The sequence below is a fragment of the Solea solea genome, chromosome 10 (assembly GCF_958295425.1).
Source record: "Solea solea chromosome 10, fSolSol10.1, whole genome shotgun sequence".
Taxonomy (NCBI): Eukaryota; Metazoa; Chordata; class Actinopteri; order Pleuronectiformes; family Soleidae; genus Solea; species Solea solea.
The window spans coordinates 10,639,123-10,663,834 of NC_081143.1; the positions used below are offsets into that span (position 1 = coordinate 10,639,123).

General features: G+C 40.1%; 1 protein-coding gene across 1 annotated transcript; it reads right to left on the bottom strand.

Moving 5' to 3' along the window:
* Nucleotides 1-115: 115 nt before the first annotated feature.
* naa15b (N-alpha-acetyltransferase 15, NatA auxiliary subunit b) lies at nt 116-23,012 on the bottom strand. The gene is made up of 20 exons (XM_058640709.1): nt 22,824-23,012; nt 15,756-15,840; nt 15,551-15,655; nt 13,836-13,993; nt 11,038-11,172; nt 9,694-9,847; nt 9,352-9,471; nt 9,150-9,245; nt 8,884-8,990; nt 8,687-8,759; nt 8,402-8,571; nt 8,139-8,291; nt 5,019-5,147; nt 4,697-4,910; nt 3,415-3,608; nt 3,213-3,321; nt 3,030-3,128; nt 2,686-2,829; nt 2,249-2,346; nt 116-812 (listed from the first exon to the last, which is right to left on the bottom strand). The coding sequence occupies exons 1-20, from the start codon at nt 22,875-22,877 to the stop codon at nt 615-617; spliced, it is 2,595 nt and encodes an 864-aa protein (XP_058496692.1). The 5' UTR covers nt 22,878-23,012; the 3' UTR covers nt 116-614.
* Between the last annotated feature and the right edge of the window lie 1,700 nt (nt 23,013-24,712).

Consider the following 24,712-nt stretch of genomic DNA (forward strand, 5'->3'; position numbering starts at 1 on the left):
TCCGTCTGTCAGTTCAGCTCCCTACACACGTGTCAGGGATCATCGCGTCCACTCGGCTCAGTCCTTCGTCCCTCAGTGACAGTTGTCCTACTTTCAATTAAATTAGCTTTTCTCATTAAAATTAGGGGAACACGGTTCTGTGACAGGTCACAGCAGCACCGAGTCAAACTCAAGTATTTTGCCGTCACTGTGATCGATCATCTGAGGAAACAGACAGTCCATGTCACAGTTTTATTTTCCAACAGTTTGCCATTAACTATTGTATATTTTCATACGTAGCATGGTAATTTAAAAAAAGTAAAATGGCAGTTCTGTTATCTCCCCCCTCCCGCAACACACTTCTCCCACAAATTTACACAACCGCAGACATGCGCACACACGCACACACACAACACACACACATGCCCTCAACACACACACAGTCCTGATTTTCCACCATGTGGGAGAGAGCCAAGCCAAGCCAAGCCAGGTCAGATCCAATTAAGATGAGCCAAAGAACGAAACACCCATTTTTTCGCTTCCAATGTTTGGCTCTACAAAATGGCTGCCAGGTGTACCGCAAGGCTACGTGCTCCGCCCAATTCCTTTGCTCAACCGCTGTTGTTCTGTTGCGCTCACATCTCATTGGCTAGCTCCTCGGTTTCCGTGGAAACGTCTCCATTGGCTAGCTTGGTGTTCTCCTCGTATCCAGGGGGCATGAAAGCTAATGTATATGGGTAAAGCTTGTGACATTCAGCGCGGTACGCCTCCATGCGCTCTTTACAGTCTCCGAGGGTCGCGCTCCGAAGACAGTCCAGCACCTCAGTGCAGATCTGAAGAGATGAGAGAGAAAAAAAAGAAAAGAAATATTTATTACATTAATACCATTTGAACAATTGTAGCGAGTCTCAGACCGTTTCTTGGTCGCAGAACATATCGATCTTGGCAGCTAATGTCAGGAAATTCTCCAAATTTATTTTAGTTTATTGGTTGTTTATCTCACGTTCAGTCAGAAAATCACCCACAGAGATCACCACTCCTGACCATCTAAAAAGCCTTGTGTGGAAAGTTTTTGGTTTTCCATCAACAGACTGAAAAATTACACATAAAGATATCGTAATCTGCATAATATGCAACGTCGAAATTAAATATCACTCAACAACGAGCAACATTAGGGGACACCTGTCAACACTGTCCCCTGGCAAACCGGCCAGGGGTTTACAGCTGCCCGTCAGAATGCTTTTACGGACAAACTGGTACGCATCATTTGCAAAGACATGAGACCGATGAACATCTTGCAGGGGTCCGGTTTCAAAGAGCCAAGGTAAACTGCTCTTAGCCGCATGGCCATCAGCGAGTAGCCACAGAGGCATATGTGACAGTCACCACACATTTCATAGACATAGATATAATTCTCAAAACGACCGAAGCTCAGGTGAGCCAAAGGGCTGAAAATGTTGCCAGATGCATCAGCAACAAACTCGGGAGAGTATAACATGTGTCAGTGCTTTCCATCACCAAGGACAACGCGGCTAATTATATTAATGCTGTTGCAGGCCGCCAGTGTCCCATACATGGCCCAGTGGACAGAACGTTTAACAACCATATACTAAGTTAAAACTATATAAAAAATAAATAAAAATAAATTCAATATTAAAAATAATAAGGAATGGAATTTGAAGGAATTATAGAGGGACATTCACAGCCCTATGCTGCTTCTTCTCTTTCTGAATGTCATGTCAGTGAACTCTGGTAGCCCTGATGATGATAACTCTTTCCCAACTCTCTGCCGTTTCCTCTTTCTTCATTGTTTACTTCAGTGTGGGTTTATTTGTCCTATTAGCAACTTACTGTCTAGAGTTTTTGACAAATCAATCTGTATGTTTTTGTGATGATAGGTGATGAACCAAGTATGTTCCCATAAAGGTTTGGTAAGAATCTACCAACTGATATCACACACAATTTAAATGTAACATGAGAAATGTAAGAGTGCTCTTGCTGGTTTATGTATCTGAAGTCTGTTTGGGCTGCTGTAGAAACACGACGGCTCAAAATGAAACTGGATTACTTCTAACGCTATGAATACTATTTTAATTTTCAATTGATGAAAGACTTATACAAATCTACTTTCATGTAATATGTTAAATTCCCGTCAGTAAGCTCCTCCAAATGTTACACCGTGGACAGGAAATGGAGGGGAAATCTCTTTTCCCAGCTCAACCCAAGCATAATAATACTGTAATGCAGTGATATTTCCATGAAAATGCACCTGTACGGTTCTGTTGATAAGTGATTCATCGAGTGCAGTGGCCAATTCAGCTGCCTTCATCTCTGTCGCCAGGTCCAGATACACCATCATCTTCGCAGCTGTAGAGAGAGGAAAGTGTTTTTTTAATTTATTTTATTCCATTTGTTGTTCTGATTACCATTTGTGTTAACAATAAAAGGTCAGCACACCACGTAAACAGCAATGTTTCTGTTAAAAACTAGGGACGTCAGCTTGAACATGTTAATTACCATCAACTATGGTCAGACCTTACAGTTTCTGTTAGATAGAAATATTAGATACAAAAGGTCTCACTACATTTCTGAAAGATTTAACAGTGGAATACACCCCCCCCCACACACACACACATTTAAAGCCATTTCAGTTTACTATTGAAAAATGCTGATATTTCTTGTGCGTTTGTGTGTATGAGCCTTTACCTGCCAGTCGGTGTGGTATGGAGTTGGAGTGCTTGGTGAGGTAGGCCTGGTTGAAGCTCTTAGCATTGCTGTCTCCAAACAGCCGAGTGATCTCCTGCTTCAGCACCGTCCTGACTGTCTCTGGCAGCTCCTTGCTCTCAGAGACTAGACCGAAGAGAGGATGGAAACAGTGGTGAGGTGATGAAGAAAACAAAGATGATTTTATATAAAAAAAATAAAAAAAAAAGGGAGGTGGAAGGCAACCAGTAAGAAAAAGAAGTAAAAAGAAAAATCAACACATGAGCAGATTGACAACATTGAGCAGCTGAGACTTGGTGGTGTCAAAGATCAAACTGCCATCTCACCTCCTTTAAAGAAGCGGACTAGACACTGATGTAGCCATGGATGGTCTCGGTCTATGGCCACCGCTCTCTTCACAGACTGGAGCATCAACAGGTATTTTTCTGATGGAGGACATGAGATCATGAGCAACACGTTGAAATCAACAGTCAGTGAAGTAACATTTAAATGAGTGCGTGCATACAAACCTTTCCTGAAGTAGATCTCAAAGGCCATTAAGTGTGTGTCAATTTTGTCTTTGACCAGGTGTTTGAGAGGCATCAGGAACTTGACGGCTTCTTCCAGTGGATTTTCTACCTGTTAACAGTCACAGGGAAAGGAAGTTAAATACCAACACTTTCAGCATGACCATGAGATGGAATGTGTGGTCTTAAGCTTTCTGACTCTAACCTTGACCAGTTTGTCAGGAACAAGCTCCTCTTTGGGGCCCCCGATCTCCTCGTCATCATCCTCCTTCTTCTTCTTCTGGTTCTTTAGCTGCTTCTCCTTCTCAGCGTTCTTCTTCTCCTCTTCCAGCTGGGCCTTCTTCTGGGCTCTTCGCTGCTTGTTCCTCAACTTCTTTAGCTCTTTGTCTGAAAGGTTTGCTGGAGACATGAAGGTTGATGAACAGTGTTAATGACCAACCAACCTTTTCAATGCCTCATTTTGTAAGTCCAGCAGAAGGCCAATAAAACTCTGAACCCAATCAGACACTTTAGCAGCACTGATGCAAATAAAGAGCCAAATCCAGTGGTCACTGTCTTCAGAAGAAACGGACTAACAAAGCTGGGGGTCTTATATTGATGCAACTAGAGGTCTGTGCAGTCTACTGAGACAATTTGGTCTAAAGAGGATTGCTCTGTCAGTAAACTGGCTTATCTATTATCCGTACTACTGTCAGGTAGCAACATAGCTGCAGTACAGATAAGTAGAGACATCATTCAAAACATAAATTAAATTATGTTGAAACCTGCAATCTAAAAAAGGATGTTCTTCAGACATTTTGTTGATGTTCACTGCCACAATCTACTTTTAAAATATTTGTCTCTGGTTCACAATTTATCTTAATAAACGTTGATGCCAACTAGGCTCAAGAGTGCCAACAGGTGAATTCCCAAAATTCATTAAACACTGGAAGTGGCGCTTCGTGATTAAGGTGAAGGCAGAAACAGCTGGTGACCTAAATTTTCGTAGACTCCACAGGCTATACAGCCGCTTTTAACAATGCCGACTGCAGCAGGAGGCGGCAACCTCCATGTATCACATTAGCTGCACCTGGCGAAGGCTGCAGACCTTAAATTGAGACACAGCTTATTAGAGAATTGGCTTCCTTTCAATGCAGCCTCTCTCTCAGGGATGTAGACCCTGAATTAGACCCATCACTTCAGCCACTAATGGCGTATTTCCACCGGCTCTACTCGCCTCACCTCACCACGCCACGCCACGGTTTAAGTAGCGTTTCCACTAGCATAGTACCTGGTACCAGGTACTATTTTTAGTATCTGCTCAGGCGAGGTTCCAAAAGCGTGCTGAGTAGGTACTATGCAATGATTGGTCAGACTGCCGGCCACTGACTGGCCAGAGTGCCGTCACAGGAAGAGACTGGGGTGGTTACTTTGGTAGTCTGCTGTACCATTTAGTGGTAACTGGGCTTTATGCAATTTTAAACCCTCCAAACTCGCTCTCGTCTCACCAGTGTCGGCCTGCAGCTCCTTGCTGTCGTCAGTGAGAGGATTGTCGTGGAGGCTCAGGTAGATCTGGATGGCAGTGGCGGCTGCCTTGTAGTAGAAGGGATGCATCCTGAGCACATCCTCCAATTTCAGTAAGTCCACGTAGGAGCGAAGTGTCATCTTTCTCATGCAGTAAGTGTGGAAATCAAACTGGTCATCTGTGATCTCCACAAAATGCTGGTGAAAGATGATGCAGGAAAGATAAACATCAAATACTTTATGGAGGTATAAACGTGCATGATTAAAGGCTAATTCCAAGTGTAATAACTGATACGATGGACTCACCCTCTCTATCTCATGACACTTCTTGAGAGCATCTCCAAACTTGTTCATACCCTTGTAGGCAAGTGCACATTCTGTCTGGAACCACATACACTGCATCTCATTCAGATTCTCCACAGCTGACGCCCCCTCCTGGAAACAGAGTAAAACACACACAGCAATGAGCAAAGTCAATGAAATGAAAAATCAAGCCAATTTATCATAATAATTCAAGGGTAAAATTATTTGACATGCTTCACTAGACATAGATTACCTCAGTGTATGAACTTAGTTTCAGACTTTATTTAAAAAACACACATTTGTGGGGACAGTTAGTGAAGATTTTAGGAGGAAAGGACAAATAAAAGGTTTATTGTTCAATACAGCAGATTGTGTTTAGTGGACATGTTGATCATTTAAATATTTTCTTACATTTTTATATTGTTTTTGTTACGACCCCAGGGTCGTGACTGCTTTTTCCCTGTGTATGTGTCTGCATGTGAGTGTGAGATGGGTTGCAGGTGTGCATGTTTTGAGTGATTGACCTGTGTGAGTGAGTCTAGGTGGAGCCTGGGAGCTGATTGGTCCTGCCCGGAAGGAATCTGATTAAGAGGCCTGAACATCCCAGCTGCAGGAGACTTTCCTCAAACCACTCACAGCCAGACTGCCAGTAGACGTGTTGTGCTTGATTTTAATAAACCTGTAAAATGGTTTGTTTGACTTGTTGCTGGTGGTTTATTGGGAATTGAGAAGAGGGAGTCTCATTATGAATGTTGTGATCAGGTTTTCCCCTAGGCCTGGTCGTAACAATTGGGGGCTCGTCCGGGATAAGACACCTGGATAGGTTGAGTGGAGTTGGTCCAGATTTGAACAACCATGAGGTGAATTTAGTGTAGTGTGTGGTTAGTGTCTTTTTATTTGACTGTGATAGTGTTTTATTTTGAGCACCCTAGTTAGCCGCCGGGCAGGTGTCACAACCTTGCCACTTTGTTATTTTGCCTTTCTTATTTTTGGTGGTAATCCTGAGTGGGGGCACGCTTCAGAGTGTTGCTGTTGACTACGCCTGGTCTTCAGTGATGCACTGAGTTCAGCGTTTAAAGTCGCCTCGAGCTCGGCAAGCCATTGAAGACTAGCTAGGTTTAGCTTCATCCTGATAGGTTGGGTGTCTCTTTACTTTTTCCTCAGTTTTTGCACTTTACAAATATAATTCACAACACTTATTAAGTCACAATAAATACTTTGTTTACAGTAACTTGTGGTTTGTGACCTTTGTTTTGTGGTAACTGCGCTCCATGTTCGTTGGGTCACTTTTCGGTTGCAGCTTAGGTGTAGGTTGGCAACATTAGTGTGTGGTCAGTGGTTGACTACAGTGACCATTTTTTGTTATGGTTGATGCAGTCCACTTTGTGTGTTGGTCACTTGTGTGTTACTGTTGTATTTATTGTGTGCAATTGGGATTTTTGAGTGGGATGATGTCTCTCTACAGATCAGTGGATCTTCATGTGGTGGAGTTCACTTTCCAGTTCAGTCCGTTTGATTCATTTCAGTAACTTTGGTCAAGGACCAGTGTCCATTTTGTGCTGTGGTAGTGGCAGTTCACTTTTGTTGGGTTTTGTGTGTTGCTGTGGCAGCAACTTTGGTTTGACCCATTTGCTTTGTGGCTGTTTCACTCCACTTTGTGTGGGACACTTGTTACTATTGTGGAAAAGCACAAAATTTAATTTGTCTTGTGATGTTTTTACCTCATGGTGGTAGCCATTTTGTTACCTTGTGGGAGTGGCACCCACTCATGTAGCTAATGGTGTGGATTCTGCTAAATGTAGTTCGGATCTTAAGATATTCTGTAGTTTGTTTGGAGGTACAACATCAAAAAATATGCAACTTAAGCATTTTAGTTGTATCAAACATTTCTTTAGGGGAGAAATGTTCTCTTTTAAGGGGGGAGGTGTTACGACCCCAGGGTCGTGACTGCTTTTTCCCTGTGTATGTGTCTGCATGTGAGTGTGAGATGGGTTGCAGGTGTGCATGTTTTGAGTGATTGACCTGTGTGAGTGAGTCTAGGTGGAGCCTGGGAGCTGATTGGTCCTGCCCGGAAGGAATCTGATTAAGAGGCCTGAACATCCCAGCTGCAGGAGACTTTCCTCAAACCACTCACAGCCAGACTGCCAGTAGACGTGTTGTGCTTGATTTTAATAAACCTGTAAAATGGTTTGTTTGACTTGTTGCTGGTGGTTTATTGGGAATTGAGAAGAGGGAGTCTCATTATGAATGTTGTACTTATATTGGTTATTCTATTACTATTTTGTATCATCATGGCATGTACCCATCTATTTATAAACCTATATCTATATAGCCACTTAATATTTAATATACTAAATATTCTTACTTTTGCTGTTTTTATGTTATTTTATTGCTTATAGAGCTCTGGTAACGCAATGTTATGCAACTGTCATAAAAGCGAAGAAAGGGGATCGCTGCATCAAGGACGAAAAGGGGGGCGCATTTTACTAGATAGTAAATGTGTATCACTGCCATAAAACATGCTCAAAGTGAGCACAGACGATTGAGCTATGAGAACCCACAGTCAATAGATTCTTCTAGTGTAGTGATCACATCATATCATGTACAGCATCCAACACTTATTATAGTGTTTATATGACATGCTTTTAGAAGCATGTCAGAAGCTTTTCCTGCCAACACGGAGGTGTAAACAAACATTTATATTTACCATGAATTTGAAACTTGTCTCTGACCCTTCTGCTACTGCAACAAGTGCAATTCAATAAAGTCTAATCTAATTTGTGAATCTTAAACTGTATTTTATGATTATTCACTTTGCTATGCTTTCTAATTTAATCACTTCTGCTTTTAAACAAACACCCACACAGTAAAACAAATACCACACACTGCACATATCTGAACACTGAGGCTCATTAGTAAATCTAAAAAGGTAGCAGTATATTGTGTTAACAAGATTGCGAATTAAAAGCCCTCACTCTGTTTCATCTATGGTTGCAGAAGAGAGCTACAAGATATCAAAGAAATCAAAATTGAAAATCCATCCCTGACTTTAGTTTTCACCAGTCTTTCTCAGCTCATCAGCTGTATGTGTGTACTTTAGAGCACACAGACAGTTTTCCTCACCCGTGTGAACTTGGAGCACATTTCCTCAGCCTCTTTGATCATGCCAGCCTTCAGCATGTACTTGGCACACTTGGAGTTGATGAATCTGTCAGCAGTGTCCAGAGCCTGGGCCTCGTCCATCCACTGAGCGGCTTCTTTGATGTTCCCAGCATGCTGCGGGAGGGAAAGGGTCAATTCAACAGTTATGACTGAAGACGGCAACACGAGAGAACATTTGTCAGTTACACACTCGGCAGCAAACGCACAGGTGCAGGGCGCGTTACCTTGTAAATCTTGGCTTTGACAAGGAAGAGTTCGATAAGTGTAGGCGTGCTCTCGATGGCCGCGTTGATGTATTCTAAAGCCAGTGTCTGCTGATCAATCATGTCGTAGTGCTGCGCCAGGAAATACTGTACCCACAACAATGTGGTCGGTGGCTCCTCCTTTCCATCATCTGCAAGAGAGCAAGCCGATTCTGTAAGATTAGGCCTTTCAAACTAAAAGACTGCAGAAGGTAATCTAAAATATGATAATATTTGTCAGTGATCAGTCTGAACTTTTCTCCTCACCATTCTGGCTGAACATTCTACAGCTTTTTAATGACGTTTCATAGCTGACCACAAGCTCCTCTATTATTGACACCTGTGAGAAGAGAGGACAGAGTGGGTTACTTCACCCGCAGTAAAACAATTGCACTGTTGTGAAGGAATATTTCTGAATATCTTGTGATTTAGATTGTTCAAACATCTGCAGCAGCAGCCGTCACCTTTTCTTTGTCGTTGTACAGTGATTTGAGTGTGGTGAAGACAGGCGGACAGCCTTTACTAAAGTTCATCCTGAGATACCGGTCCAGACACTCTCTGAACTTCTCACCTGTAGACAGACAGAGGATCGTAAACTCTGTGAAGTCCAATGACTTCAAGCACTGTTAGAATATAATATGAAGTAACAGTGAGGGTTCAAATGGTAACCTGAGATTCCATTTTCACCACAGAGACAGAAATTTTAATTAAAAGTTATTATTAGCCACACCAGTGAGAAAACTGAGGGGCAGCCGGCGAGGAACCAGTCCTTTAGGAAACTGCACCCAGGCTTCCTCATAGATCTTGTGTCTATCCTCTACACTGCCTGAAAAAACACAAAGAATGAATAAGATTAAAGATGAAATAAATGACAGAATGTTTTAGTGGTCAGTAATAATAAAAAGATGACTGAAGTAACAAATGTGCCATACCTGGTTTTAGGGCATTTTCCAGGCCATGGTAATAGGACCAGTTCTCTGGATTCCTCTCCTGCAGTCGACGGTAAACTAATGTTGCTTCTTCCAGACGCTCCAACTTTAACAGCACCTCTCCTACAAGAGCAGAAAACGGGATTTTCTCATGTCATGGTACATTTGTTTATCGCTATTAAACAGATTCTACGTATGAATAAGCAGAATTTGAATCTGCAAGGTAGAGGAACGTTGAGACCTAAAGCCTTCTTGTTTGTGTTTTGCATCGATCCATCACATTTTAACAGGGTTTGGTCGTCTGAAGTGTGGCAGTGCGAGTGTCCATGTGAAGCAGCGGCTCACCTCGTGTCTCCTCCACTGCCAGTTTGTCACAGATCTGCTTCTCGTAGTTTGACAGATGCTCCAGAGCCTCCTTGTACAGGCCAGCTTCCCTCAGCACCTGGTTCTGGTAGAGCAGCAGTTCGCTGTACTCATAGTCTACTTTATCTGGAGACGTCTGGACAAACACCAAGGAGAACACATTATTAAGTCTTCTTCAGACGTGGATTATGAGGAGTTGTTGGCCTTATTCATCACAAACAGATGGCAGAGGGAGAAAATGAGAAGGGAGGATAACAGTATACTTCAAATGTAAGGTGGTATTGATTTTAGCCATCGAGGCACGAAAAATTATTCCTACTAGGTTGCAGGCCATTTAATGTTTTTATGCATATTCAATTATTTACCCATATGTGAAAAGAATAAACATTTAAAATAAAGGGCGAGACTCTTGTATAACTTTTGGCCTACTTGTATGTGGTGGTGACGAGAGGTAGACCGATTAATCAGTTAATAATCAAGCAGATATTTGCCTCTTTTTAATGAAATCATCTGAATTGGCTGATGATTTATTAATTGGCCAAATACTGGATTAATATAATAATATAGGTAGAAAATAAGTGATATTTGTGTGTTTAATATTTAGTCTATACAATAACTGTAGTGCAGAGTAATAAAATGTACATTGAAGATATTTAATAACTGGTTACTAAAGTTAGTTTGTTTGCATTATTCATCATTTAACAGTATTATTGTATTATATGGATAAAAAGAAAAGCGACTAAAAATTTTTGATTTGGCCATATAAAACCCCACATCGGTGAACCCTTTAGTGCAGACCAAAGAACTGTTTAACTGTCTTTACATTAAAGGGAGTGCGTCTGGAAGTTGAAGATAACAGTACCGCAAGATATAACATAGCAACACTCACCATTTCTGACCAGTGAGAAATAACTGGAGCTACTGAGTGAATTTCTATGTTTGTACAGTTTAGGAAACTCTCCATCCTTCTTTCAAGTATACGTGCATTTGCTTTGTTGCTGCAGTTTGTTGAATAACATACAGTACATCGTACAAAGGCAGGAAGCAAACTAGTATTATCAGGGTCAAACCAGAGAAAGAAAGCAAACCACAAGGCCAATGTGGTTTAAACCCATGCACACACATACAGTATTAAAGACCCATGGGTAAAAGTGAGTGGCCACAATACATCATCTTTCACTGCTGTGTGACAGTCTCTACAAAATACTGAGCATTTTTTGTCTATACAATGTTTGTCAAATGACACTGCAGTCTTGACACTGCAAAACAAATCTATCTACAGGTACAACTAACTTTGTAGAGTGCTCAGTACCGGCTGTGTCTCACCTGTTGTGTTTTCCTGAACTCCTCAATAATTTTTGCAGCCATCTCGTAGTCTTCCAGGAGGTGATAGGCGATGGCATAGCCGATCCAGGAAGCTCGCTGGGCTGGACGCAGCTGTAACAGCTGGTACCGTGTCTCCTATACAAGGAAAAACAAAACAATTCAGGTTTTTTTTGCTCACACTGAACAGCAGAATCAACTGATCCAACTTCATTGTAGGTGATGTTGAAATTGGTATTAAATTATTATTTATTCACTTAGTAACTCAGTAAAATAAAAGTTTAAAGAAATAGTGAAAATATCCCAAACCAACCATGAAATATGAAACTATTAACATTTTTGATAGTTTCATATTTCATGGTTGGTTTGGGATATTTTCCAACCACATGACACAACTTTAAAAGTTAACACTGAATCAAGTCAAGCTCATGAAATAATATCTACAATTGTGGAGATGACTGGTAAACAGTGGAGGGCCAACTATGCCAATGGAAACAAACCTCCCCTCTGTCAACCCCTCCCTATATCCAGAACACATTAATGTGCCAAGAATCAACATCCTCTCCTGTGCCACAACTCCAATGGCATCTACCCGACTGAATCACAATGCAAATTTTGGTTTCCACAAGCTGCAGTTTCTTCCCTAGCACTGTGTATATTTCAGGTTATACATTTATTGTAATTTGATTAGCTTTATTTTATGTGCTGCTCATTTTTATGCTTGAATAGCATTGACATTTGCAAGGCTGTGGTGCAAAGTTTTTAAATACCAATAAATGGCCAATCAATTCTAACAATTGCTAAATGCCTTCTGAAATAATAACAAGCCCAACTCGACACGGTTATTTTGCACTTCTATTAGTGATAGTACCTGGTACTTTTTTTAGTACCGGTGAGGTTCCTAGAGTGCTGTCACAGGAAGAGGCATGAGCAAGAATCAAGCTGAACAGTGCCAATCTTAAGATCAGTTAAAGAGACTTAACAATCCTACAAACATGGGTTTATTTCCAACTATTACCAGGGAAATATTTAACAGAGGAGTCTGGTGTATTTAGCGACAGCACTGCCGATCGCAATTGGCATCACAAACCCTGCCACTGTATTTCAGTGCAGCGACAGTGCGTCTGTGGGTCTGTGCTCCGATCATGGAAGTACTGAACAAATCTTTTTAATTAACTGATTCTGATTCAGTTACACTGAAAACAACTGCTTTACAGTGTGGCGTATAAAGCGAAGTCACGGCGGTTCCATGCAGCTGTGCAGTGATGACTCCGCCCACGTTGAGGTAGTACTATATTGTAATGAAAACCAGAGCCGGACAGTAACGGAGTACATTTACTTGAGTACAGTACTTAAGTACAATTATGAGGGATCTGTACTTTACTCGAGTATCTTTTTTGGGGAGTACTCATGACTTTACTAAAGTACATTTGAGGCAAATATTGTACCCTTTACTCGGCTACATTTCTATCCATAACCGTGAGTACCCGTTACTTCTAAAATAAAAAATAAATAAATAAAAATAAAAAATAAATCTCGGAAACCCTCAATTTTTTGTTTCCCTCTCAAACATGATTGGATTGTGCAGGCGCCACTGATTTGGACAGCCTATCAGCAATCACCTTTAGCTTTCCGTCAAAGTAAACTCCATGGTCAGATAATATTACCATTAACATTTTTCATAACTCCATGTAGGACATTTCTGTACATAAATGTAAGCACTGTGGCAGTAGTAATGCAATATTTAGAAAATGTACTCTTGTACTCTTGGTACTTTAAAAACAAGTACTTCAGTACTTTTACTTAAGTAGACATCTGACTGTAGTACTTTTACTTGTACTTTTTAAAATTTAGCAAGGGGTATCTGTACTTTTACTCAAGTAATGAAGCTGTGTACTCTGTCCGCCTCTGATGAAAACACAACCTTAACCGTGCTGTGTTGAGTCAACCTGGGACCAGCTGGAAAAGGGGCTTTGGTATTGTGGTTTTTAGATTACGTGTCACCAACACGACATTCTTTCTTTACAGTCAAGACAAACAGAAGAGCAGATAAAGGACACTGCATACAAATAAAATGTTACCTCATTTTTGTTCATGAAAGTCAAAAAGAGGCAGAATAAAAACATAAAAACACAAACATGGCCAAACGTTACACACTGCAGCTGTTCAAGTACTGGTTCAAGAACGGTAATAAAGCATAATAATTTTAGCATCATTATTAAAAGAAAATCACATTAAGTACTGTTGTGTAATGTTTTGTGCAGTGGGGAGATAAAGAGTAAAACAACTGCGGTGTCAGTTGGCAGCACAAGGAGATTTAGCAATTTTGCTGATTCATAGTATTTACAAAAAAAGACATTGGTGGTCTAATACGCCCTGGCCTAGGCCACTCCCATCCATATGTAATGCTTTCAAACAGACTTTTATCTTGTCATTTTGCACCTCACACTAAATAAGCATCTAAATCCCAGGCCCTGTTCCATGAGAGCTGTTCTACATAGTGACGGTTGACTGTAACCTGATCTCTGCCTCCTGATACACAGCAGCTTTTCCAGATCAGTGCCATACTGAGCCCTGGACCAGGCACTGCGACAGATGGGAGTGAGTGTGTTCAGGAAAGTTCGTTCACCACAAATGAATAAAATCTGTTTTGTTCCAGTATTAGTAAGAAACGTTTCACAGCAGGGTTTTGAGATTCAGTACCAAGACTTTGCTTTGTCATTTCGAAATCTAAAATATACACCACAGAATTATTGTCCAATCAGGTAAAACATCCACCCCGAAACCCTCACAGTCCTCACCCTGTAGCCCTCCAGGTCTCGCATCTGGATCTGAAGAAGTGACAGGTCTCGCAGGATTTGCAGGTTGTCCTTGTCCCACTTGAGAGCGTTGCGGTAACACTTGATGGCCTCATCATACTTCTTATCCGAGCGCTGCAGTAGGCCGTAGACGTGCCAGCCTAGGACGCACAGGTTAAGGAAAACACACACACACACTCATAGGTGGCACAAACAATCAAATGTTATGTCCAGGGTTAGTTGTGAAGAGAACATGTAGGCGTTCAACTAGGGTTGTTGGCATGAGCGGGCAACAAGCCACCGCCACAAACACACATGATGTCAACTCCTATTCAGACAGGTTCAGACAAAGAGTGGCCACTAGACCAGCAGTTAAACGGGTGCGGTGTCCCTTTAAAAGCAGCAGATAAGAGCTGATGTGTGACAACGTGTTGTGCCCCTTCCTCTTTCACTGGTGTTGTGCTGCGTCTAGTACTATCCTCTACAACGACTCAATTTGCTATTCTTTTAACACTGTGACCATCAACCCGTCTTGTTTCTCGCCGTCTATTGGCGACACTCTCGCTAACTTACTGTGTTACACACATATATTCACATATTATCCGAGTCTACCTGTTAGTTTAGCATCAATGACTACTCTCACTGGGAAAAGCCAAACACAAATGTAAAAGAGAACGACATAAACTCAGCCGTAAGTTAAACACCACAAATCTGCAACTACAACCCAGCACTACACTGAACATAATGAACTGCATATGCAGCTGCTGAACAACCCAACAGTGTGATTGAGTGTAACCGATCAATCCAGATGTTGCAACTGTGCTAAATCATAGTAGGAGAGGAATTAATCGTAAGAAATCAGGGTGCATGTCTGTCACCCTTTTCCCCCAAAGGCACAATGACTATATAAAAGAATACAAAGACAGCAGAGTCTGCTCAGAGATTTGTTGAGTAGACAGTACACTTAGTCTGAGAAAGCACTTATTGGCTGCGGACGTGCAGATTTCTCTCTAGCCTGACTGAGACAAGAAAGAACAGAGGGAAGATGAGTTGACTGTGCCTCTACGGAGACAAGAACTCCTGAACAATCTGAGGCACCACAGGGCATCCAACACACACATTCAGCTGCTTTCAGCTACCTCCATATCACTATGTTTTCTTTTGAAAACAGCATTTGTAGACACAAAAATAGTGGTTTAGCACCGTATAGTACAAGTATAATCTGTGTCCACAGTAACACACCTAAAATACACCATGGGACCATTCAGTTAGACTGGGCATGCATGTGTCAATATTTGTTGTACTTTCTCAAAGTACAACAAACAAGACAATGGTGAAAAGTAACTACGAGGAGAAGTGTTGACAGAGGTTTTTGTTCACAGCTGATGGTCAAGTCATAGCCAATAAGAACTAGTGTGGAAGTGACTTAAACTGAAAGTAAATTAAATAGTTTGCACAGGTCTCTGTTTTCACACAAGAAAGACTTTAGGAGAAACCACAAACCTTTTGCATTATATCGTCTTTTATCTACAAAAAAACAGTGTTACTGATGAGGCCTAAAACAGCCCTAGAATTTGCAATGTCAGCAATGTTTTCAAACCTCTCAGTTTTTGTGGCTCTAAAACAACAGGTGGATGACGAGCATATCTTGAGCAGATATGATACGCTGTAAAACAACAGTAGAGTAGTCATCAGGAAAAACTGCCATGTAAGGATACAGACGTGGCTCCTGAGGTCATTGCGCAGGCCTCGTCTCACCAGGTCGTAGGCCTCCTCCTTTTTCCCCAGACAGTTCAGGGTCAAGCCCTTCATCGCCAGGGTCTCTGAAAGGAAGACAAGCACAGGACAGTTAGAGTACAGGACATTGTGAGGCATACACTGACTGAGGAGGATACATTTTTCATCTACTCTTCTGCTACTCACCTCCATGCTCTGCAAACTTGGGGTTGGACAGGATTTGTTTGCAGAACTTGAGGCCGTTTCTGTATTGTTTGTGTTCGTAACATCGCTGTGAAAAAAGAGAGAAGGAAAAATCACATTAGGCCAAGAGAAAGAGGGTGATGAGTCAAAGACTAAGTGGTACATGCTTGCAAAATACACAGATAATGCCACAGTACAGTCTATTGAAGTCATGTTGTGACCACAACCTTTAAAAAATAAAAATAAAAGAATTAAAAGCACAAGCCTTGACCCCACCCCAAATCAATTTGCCAATTTTAATCCAAATTGGATTAAAACTAAGTGAGACACCTCAAATACAATAAACACACTCCTACGAAGGGTCTAACTATCCATATAAACATTTATAGACTTTTGCACATAATGTTGAAATATTTTCCAACATTAAACTGCATTAATAACATGACGAGCATTTTATCATCAAGTTATATTTAGATATAAAGGTGCACAACCAGTAAACCACCACTTTTAAAGCTAGTGACCTACTGTCAGGGCAGAGAGTTAATGTGTGTATGAGAGAGAAATGAGAGGGTGTTAAGCCGACAGATGGCCTTTCATCGTCTCACCACCTACTTGACTAATGGTGAAAAAACATAATGTGAAATCAACATACGGGGGCCAAGGTCGGTTAGGAAATTATAAGTAATTCACTGTTGAGCTAAGTGAAGAATTACACCATTCTCTGCGACATGGGGCTAAAGGACAGAGGAAACACGTCCTTTCTCCTGCCAGTTGTTTCACTGTCATACATCACTCTAGGTTAACTGTACACATGAAGGACACTATGCAACAAAAGTGTGTATGCTGGTGGTGATGTGTGTTGAAGACTGTCTGCTCAGTGAAGTAATGGACAAGCAACATACAATAAGTACTAGGGATGTTAATGACTAACTACTGATTAGTTATCATTAGGAATTTAACGGACTGAGAATTTATAGTTAGTGACAACATCCGTTTCGTTTCCCCTGTGTATGACTGCTGTGTAGTTACAACTTTTAACGACGGGGGTGCACATCATAACACAAACATAATTTATTAGCGAGAGAAGAAGTCAAAGAGCATGAAAACAAACTGGCTGCACCTTTGCCAGATTACAGCACGACAAATCATGCAAAAACCCCTCTGGACATAAACCCTGCTGACTGGCTGAAGGCAAATGCACCGACTTAAGGGTTCAGTGTGTAAAGTCTAGGTGAAATAATTTTTATTCTGCAGAAAGTGAAGATAAAATAACTACACTGGCACTTAAGTGTACAATCACCTTGAAAAAGAGGGCAAGATATATTGTGATTGTTGTTTTAAAAGATATGGATATTGATATTATCGAGTATTTAAATTACTTCACAAAAAACTCCACACAGTGAAACTCCACACCAGAGAATGTGAGCGGAGTGGGGAGCGGAAGGATTTTGTGTTGTGCGAGGAGCGGGATTTTTTTTTAAAGGCCTTATCTCCCGCTCCAATTTCCGGCCGTTACCCAGAATCCATATCCATAAAATGTCAGAAAATGTTGATCAGTGTTTACCAAACCGAGAAATGATCTTAAATGTTGTTTCGTCAACAAACCAAAACGATTTAGTTTTAATGATTTCTTTGTTATATGGAGCAAAGAAACCAGAAAGAATTCACTTTTAAGAAGGTAAAAAAAAAATAAGAAAGCTGGTTTTAACTGTTGAAAAATAGTTGAAGAATAATTTAATAATAATAATCGTGGCAGCCCCATCTGTGATAAACAACATATCAATTTTAAAACCACAATTAACATGTCTCTTCAACAATCACTCAGGAGCAACACTCAATCTTTAAATATCTAAAATTTCATCATTATCAACTGATTTGAAACATTCCTTGATGCTGAAAATGCCCTAATTAAGCAGTGGTCAAACAGTGAGCTTTAGCATTGCAACACAATTTACCTATAACATGGTCTGACAAAGGGCAAAATAGTCAAAGTTCTATCAAAGTTCTATCAATCATTTTTGTGCCATTTCAGTTATAATGTTCTACTCTGTGTGACCCTCAAAGCATTTAATTGCTATTTTTATGATTTATTTTATTTGAATGTATTTATTTTGGTGCCATTTACCTCGTACTGTATAATGTTCTATGTTTGCATATTTTATTTTGCAAATATTAAAGTTGAAAGTTGTCATAGCCATACAAACAAGTTAAACGCTGCACTTTGTTAAAAATGACTAAATTGATTAGTAATCACTGAATCTCCCTGGGTCCCATTACATTGAAAGTATAGAAGTGTTCCAAATATTTGTTCCTAGTCGGAAATATTTAAGCTATTTCCAGCCCTATCCTATACATTCAGATAACCCTGGACAAACCACTTGGACTCAGTTTCACTCCATTTATCACGAGCCAGAAAACATTAGAGACTCCTCGTTGAACAGGCATGTTACTACAGGAATCAGTAAAATCACGTGATATTCTTAGAGGTCCACTTTTAATAATTATAAACATACAGTTATCACATTTCACAACAAAACCCACTAGTTTATACTACTTTGGTTTCAGGTTTCATGACTCTGAAAAGTTATCCCAGCAGCAATATTTTTTGTGTCTTGTATTAACATGGTGCAAAGTGCATATTGGGGTTGTGTTGTATCGATACACCAGTTACAGGTTTCGTCTGGTGTTGGTGCAGATATGGAGAACTTGGTTGTGTGCAATGGATTGCCCTAAAAATGCCCAGGGGAGTTTACATGCAACAAGAAGAAACACTTGCCGTTTTAATGGTATTAGTGGTGCAAAGTCCAAATCCAGTGTAAGACAAGACTAAAAGGAAACAAGTATCCCCTGTCCCTGCAAGAACACAACTGAATCTGATCAAACTGCACTTCCATGGAGAAGCTGGGTAGTTGCCAACTTCTAATAATGCATTTGGGCACAGTCAGGGAAAACAAAAATAAAGAGGGGTGTGGTCGGCTTCCAACTACAGCCAGAGAGAAAACCGCCTTGCATCACATTCCGACTACAGAATTATTAAAGATTTTATTTATTGGTTCCTCATTCACAAACCACATCAAACTATTGCAGACTTCTAGTAGACTTTTCTAGTATTAGAAAAGTGTTTAGTCATTACACTCTAATATGTATCTGCCTGCACTGGCGTGTGATGCAAAATGTCTTTTATTCACCAAATTATAATGCAACAGTGACTTAGGTACACATTGTACACAATGTCGTGCAGGAAGTTTCTCCATAATTTGGCGTTTCACGGGTAATTTAACGATTATTAAACTGGAAATCTAAATCTATATATCCAATTTTTATTATTTTTACAATATGTTGATTATATTCACGATTAATAAATGAGTTGTCACCAATGTCAATTAGTGGCAACTTGTTTATCATTTTGTTCAGGAACCAAAGATATTCAACTTAATGTCATATATGAATAAAGACACCACTTTTTTCATTTTATGAAAAACAATTAACTAAAATGGATTACGTGACAGTCAAATAGTTTGCAGTTAATTTAGTAATTGATTAATCCACTGAATGTGATAGACTTGGACTCAACAATAGCTAAAAATAGATGTAAATATTGTGTGAAGTGAAAATTGTAATTATTATAAATAGTTGATTGTAGATTTGTTTTTTTGGTTTTTATCCCTGTTATTGTTGTTATTCTTGCTATTATTATTGTTAGTTTTATTATATTTTCAGTAAATCTATTCATGTTAGAGACAAATAGAATCATTTTGTATGGTTTTATTTTATTGAGGGTAATATATTGATATGCAAGTCATTTTTTGTAATTCAAAACAGATCAATAGTGACATGTAAATAATATTAATAATTTGGTACCTAAGAAATGGCACAGATGGTGCCAAACTAGAGAACCCCTAAGCATTGCTTTACTAAAACCTCTAATTTTACTCTGCTTCACTTCAGCAGCATCAGACTTTGCACAGCTCATGTCCACATGTTGTTACATGACTTCCTTGAGTTTTTAAGCTCCTTTGAAATGCAAAGTTGTTTTTAGGCGAGGGAAAAAATCCTTAATTTACACTGGGTTCCATCTGCATTTACTCTTGATACAGTGGCATCTACAGTGAAACTAACACTTTTGGAATCTCACAAGTGTTATCTTTATTTTGATACCAAATTAATTCACATAGAGCTTGTAATTGCAGAGATATACTCCATTTAGATTGGGCATGTCATTTTTTGAGTGGACACTAGTGTGACCGAAAGCTGGTATTGTCCAATAGGAGTTTGGTCGCAAGTGAAGCCTCTTGTCCTCCAATTCCACATCAAATTTGCACCCTCTAAGTTGCAAATCTTGATGCTTCAAAGTAGAGATGCACTGAAAATTCGGCCGCCAAACATTTCTGGCCAGGATCAGTTTGGAACACCAATAAAAATGGTTCCAATAAGATGCGAGTACACAATGGAACAGCACCTATTATGCGCAAAAGCGAAACTCAGATTATGAACTCTCCGCGACATTCACATAAGAATGTTTTTTATGATATTTTAGAGTTTCTGACCTTTCTGTGGGTATGCAGTAGGTCTGTGTTTATTAAAGTTAGACAAGGCTTTATGACATGTTTGTTGCTGCATGCGACGATGCCCCCAGTATCATTTTAGAACAAGCAGTCATCCCCTTATTTCTACTCAATATTTTCACTTCCTATTTAGCTTCAGGAGGCACCTGAAGATCCATGTCCATTTTTTACATATGATTTACGATTTGTGGTCTGTAATGCTTGCAAAACGGCGGCAGCGGATCAGTGTCAATATATCACACAAGTCACATTGTCATCACAATATTTCACATTATAAAAACAAGTTTTCCTGATAATGTGCAGCCAAAATACAGCCAATTGCAAAAGGTTAGAAATATATGTAGTTCACAAATGTGATTCTCCTAGTAACTCTATTGCCACTTAATAGTAGGGATGGAAATCACAGGGTACCTCCCGATACTATACGCAAAACATAGTGTGCCATTACTGGTCCACAATACCAGTAATGGCACAATACAATGGTTCTGTGATAATCAATACATAGGAAAACAAAACTTTTGTGAAAAGTTAAATGTGCAGGATTTCTCTATTTATTCACAACATGGAGAACAAAGTGCATAAAGTCTATGTATTGAACGTGGATGGGGCTTCTCTTAGCGTAGCTTTCTCCACCACTGTCCCGCTGTAAATTCCCTCTTCCTGGGCCAGGGTAACTTACGCCCAAATTTCCCTCATTAGGAGACCAGGGTTTGCAGCGCCACTGATGACAGCTCTGTATGGGTATGGAATTTCCAAACTGCTTGTGAAACAGTCATAATGACTTTTGGGGAAATCTACCCTGACTGGGGCGAAGCTGGGGAAGATCGCCACCATAATTCCTGTGTATGGCGCGCCTGCCGAAAGCGAATTCTCGCTCCGAAACAAAACAGCCCGTCTCACCAAGGAAAAAGGGACAAGGTGGATGAGGATCACAAGTTGTCACAAACACTTGGACAATTTTGATTCACAAAAGCAGCTGAACACTTCACTTAAATAAAACACAGACACAAACTGACAAATGGAGAATAGTGACATTTGGACCAAGCTGTACATTTTCTTGTCACACTTATTTATTTCGAAGTTAATGCAAAAGATAAATGTGCAATGCAGTCTTAATTTAAAAGGCATCCGACCCTGCAAAATGTATTGTATTTATGGTTAACTCAGCAGGGTATCCATTGTTTATTTCTCATTTAGTGTATAATTATTAGATTTTTGCCTGCTCAGTTTACATTTTGTGGAATGTTTTTTTTTTCAGAATTCAATGAAAACTTGTTAAATCTTAGATTTTTCTTGTTACGTGTGTCTGTTTAGGAATGCTGTATGTCCGGCACTTAATACATGTAGCCTGAATTTTGAAATATTAACTGCAACATTGACCGTCAAAAATATTTTCTAGCGTAAACTATGAAGGAGACATGCAGTAGTGACGCTCAGTGAATGAAACTGGCAGGGACTGTATGTTATAGAGCGCATTAATTTGGTCATTAAAATATTGATTTTGCCCTGGCATATGATTATCGCATGGCACAAGGAAGGACAACGATACATCACCAAACCGATATTTTGCCCCACCCCTATTTAATAGTTTCTTAAGAGCACAAACTAGTGAGTGAACACTGCATCGTATGGTTTATTATATGTCTTATATAACCCTTCAGTTTTCAATGTAACACATGATGGAAAGGCTTAAACGTGAAAAAAGGTGGATGGTTGGGTGGACGATGGGTGGGTTACTAGCTGCCATACCAAAGCAGGCCTGAAACAGACACAAACTTGCTGACACAGTCACACCGGTCCTTCTACATATTCCTCTGGTGTACAATCCCTTTGGTCTGAACTAACCCAGACTGGCGTTAGTAATGTGGCTGTTGGCTGAGGTCCCCCGCTCCCTCTCTAGCCCCCCCACACACAGATTAGCACTGACCATAACACCCATGTCGGCTAACACTAAACTATCTGGTTAGCTAGCGTTAGCCACTTCAAACGTCAAATCAGGTGCCAAGTTAGCGTGACCAAGCCTGCACATGTCAAATGTGCACCTCTACATATCAGCGTACGGGATGTTTATGCAGCCAATCGCCAAACACAGTCCACAACACAAATAAAAGCAGCGTGGGACGCGAACTAAACAACACACGAATGTTGCACCGGCTAACGAGTTAGCCATCGTGGGACCTAACGACGGCGCTAAGTTGTGTTTGACAAGTGACGAGGCCTGTGTTCAATAACTACCACAGTCAGCTCCATTATCACAACAAGCACATGTGTCGTTAACTGTAGCGACGCGCTAAATAAAACAAAAATAACCTTAAAATCACGAGCATCGCGTTTCAGTGACAGCGCACATTAGGGCCGGGGCAGGCTAGCTAACTCATTCAATGATGCCATTTTGCTAGCCAGGCTGAGGCTAATGCTAACACCGGAGAGCTACACCGACTCTCCGCCAGAGCTTTCAGCCCGTCATTTGCCGCTGAAAGCCGCGGCTCTTCACCGACACACTCACCAGGATCCTCTTGAAGAGAGCGTTCTCTTTCGGCGGAAGAGTAACTGTCGGCATTGTTGCGTTAGAGATCAGTTTCCCCCCTCGACCTCAGCACATGTAGCTAAAGTTAGCCCGGGTAGTCCAGATGAGTAGAGCTGAGTGAATGATGGCCCTGGCCCGGCTCGCTTGTTTCTGTCGCTCCGCTCGATTGCTCTGTTTTCTCTCTGCACTCACTTCCTCCTCACGTGGGGGCGGAAGCCAGGCCACTATTCAAAATGGCGGCGGCAGAGTTTAACACATGGCCCAACATGACAAATGGAAATAAACCCAATCTGAGTATTGGTGAATTTGATACAAAATGCAGATACTGTATTATTCATTTAAATATTAAAGTGTAATCCCCCCCCCCCACACACACATTGTAATGCATGCTTATGACAATTTAACGGGTCATCTTTAAAGCTCCAGTCTGTAATTTCTATCAACAAAACACTGCTAGCATACGGAATGAGCCCGAGCAGTAAATGAAAGACAACAAAGCCTTGTTTTCATACGTCAAAACATGTATGAATCTTAGTTGTAATGATGGAGAGGTGAAGCTTAATGAAGCATTGAAAGCTTTTCATCAAATTGGTTCACACAAAGGGAAAGCTTCTTGAGGCTTAATTTGCTCCATTAAACCATCTACTGGACAAAAACAATTGAGAGGTCGAGTTATTACATTTTTATGACATTAGTGGTTTGTGTATACTTTTCAAACTAAACTGAATTAATCTATTTTCAATGATGACAGTAAATATATGATGCACCTATATTAATAGTGTGTATTTTTGTGAGATTTAAACCTTAACCTTTTGAAATGACAATGGTCACATGTTAATGTGGAAATAATAAAATAGGGGGTGAGGACAGTGCTTGTGTTAACTTGGGGAAACATGTTTGCTAATTTTTGTTCAGAAATAAAAAAAATTCAGCGTTGTGTTCCACTGTCCCATATATTAATTTTGAATGGTGCACTTCCTTAAACCACGCACCTATTCTTAGTCTATGACACACATTCTGAAGCCTCAGCACAACAAGTGAGACTTCATGAAATGTTCATCTTTTGTCTCATATTCATCTTTTGATGTTAAACCCAATCTATGGGTTTAGATTGATTATAGATTGAAAAACTTCAATCTATGGCAAAAATAAAAGAATTGGCCTCACTGTTCCAATACTTTTAGAGGGCACCGTATATCTAGTGCCCTGCAAATGTGTTTTCCCTGTACAAGACACAGGGCTTGGTCGTGGAGATTACCTGGAGGGAGGTTCAAAAGTCTGACTTTTACAAGACAGAAAACATCAGATGGGTTGCAGAGAGGAGGAAGTAGATATTTAAATAAATGGGTCGAAAGTCACAATTTCATTTCACACTCTACAGTAGTTCAAACAATAATGTATAGGCTTTATGTTTGTAGTAGAATTTACTATATATTTATGTAATTAGTTATGGTATATTGTATTTACTTTGTATTTTACGTGGTATGTTTTTACATTTATAATTCAGTTTTGTTTTCAAATAAAGTATCTTGCCAACATCACCGTGGCTGTATTTACTTGAGAGGGTTTATAATGATATATATATAAAAAAACAATCACATGTTTTTATATCCACATCTCTACAAAAAAAACCCGGCTTAAAACAATGTGTTACTTTATTCATGAAATATGCTACAGAAATAAGTTAAATTATTATTGTTATTATAAGGTTCAGTTCAATCTTTGCCACCATGTAAAGGCAGTATTATTATATTAACATTAAACAGTAAATGAAGGTCTATTATCTCAGTATCATCATTAAAGTGTTATTGTTTCCTCATCATTTTTGCAGCACTCTGGTTCACTTTAAATGCTAAATGGAATCCTGT

Excerpts from the sequence above, each read along its gene's own strand:
- naa15b (XM_058640709.1), bottom strand. The coding sequence starts at position 22,877 with ATGCCGACAGTTACTCTTCCGCCGAAAGAGAACGCTCTCTTCAAGAGG. Across the intron at positions 3,129-3,212 it reads TGAGATCTACTTCAGGAAAG|AAAAATACCTGTTGATGCTC; the intron begins GTTTGTATGCAC and ends GTCCTCCATCAG. Across the intron at positions 2,830-3,029 it reads AGTCCGCTTCTTTAAAGGAG|TCTCTGAGAGCAAGGAGCTG; the intron begins GTGAGATGGCAG and ends TCTTCGGTCTAG.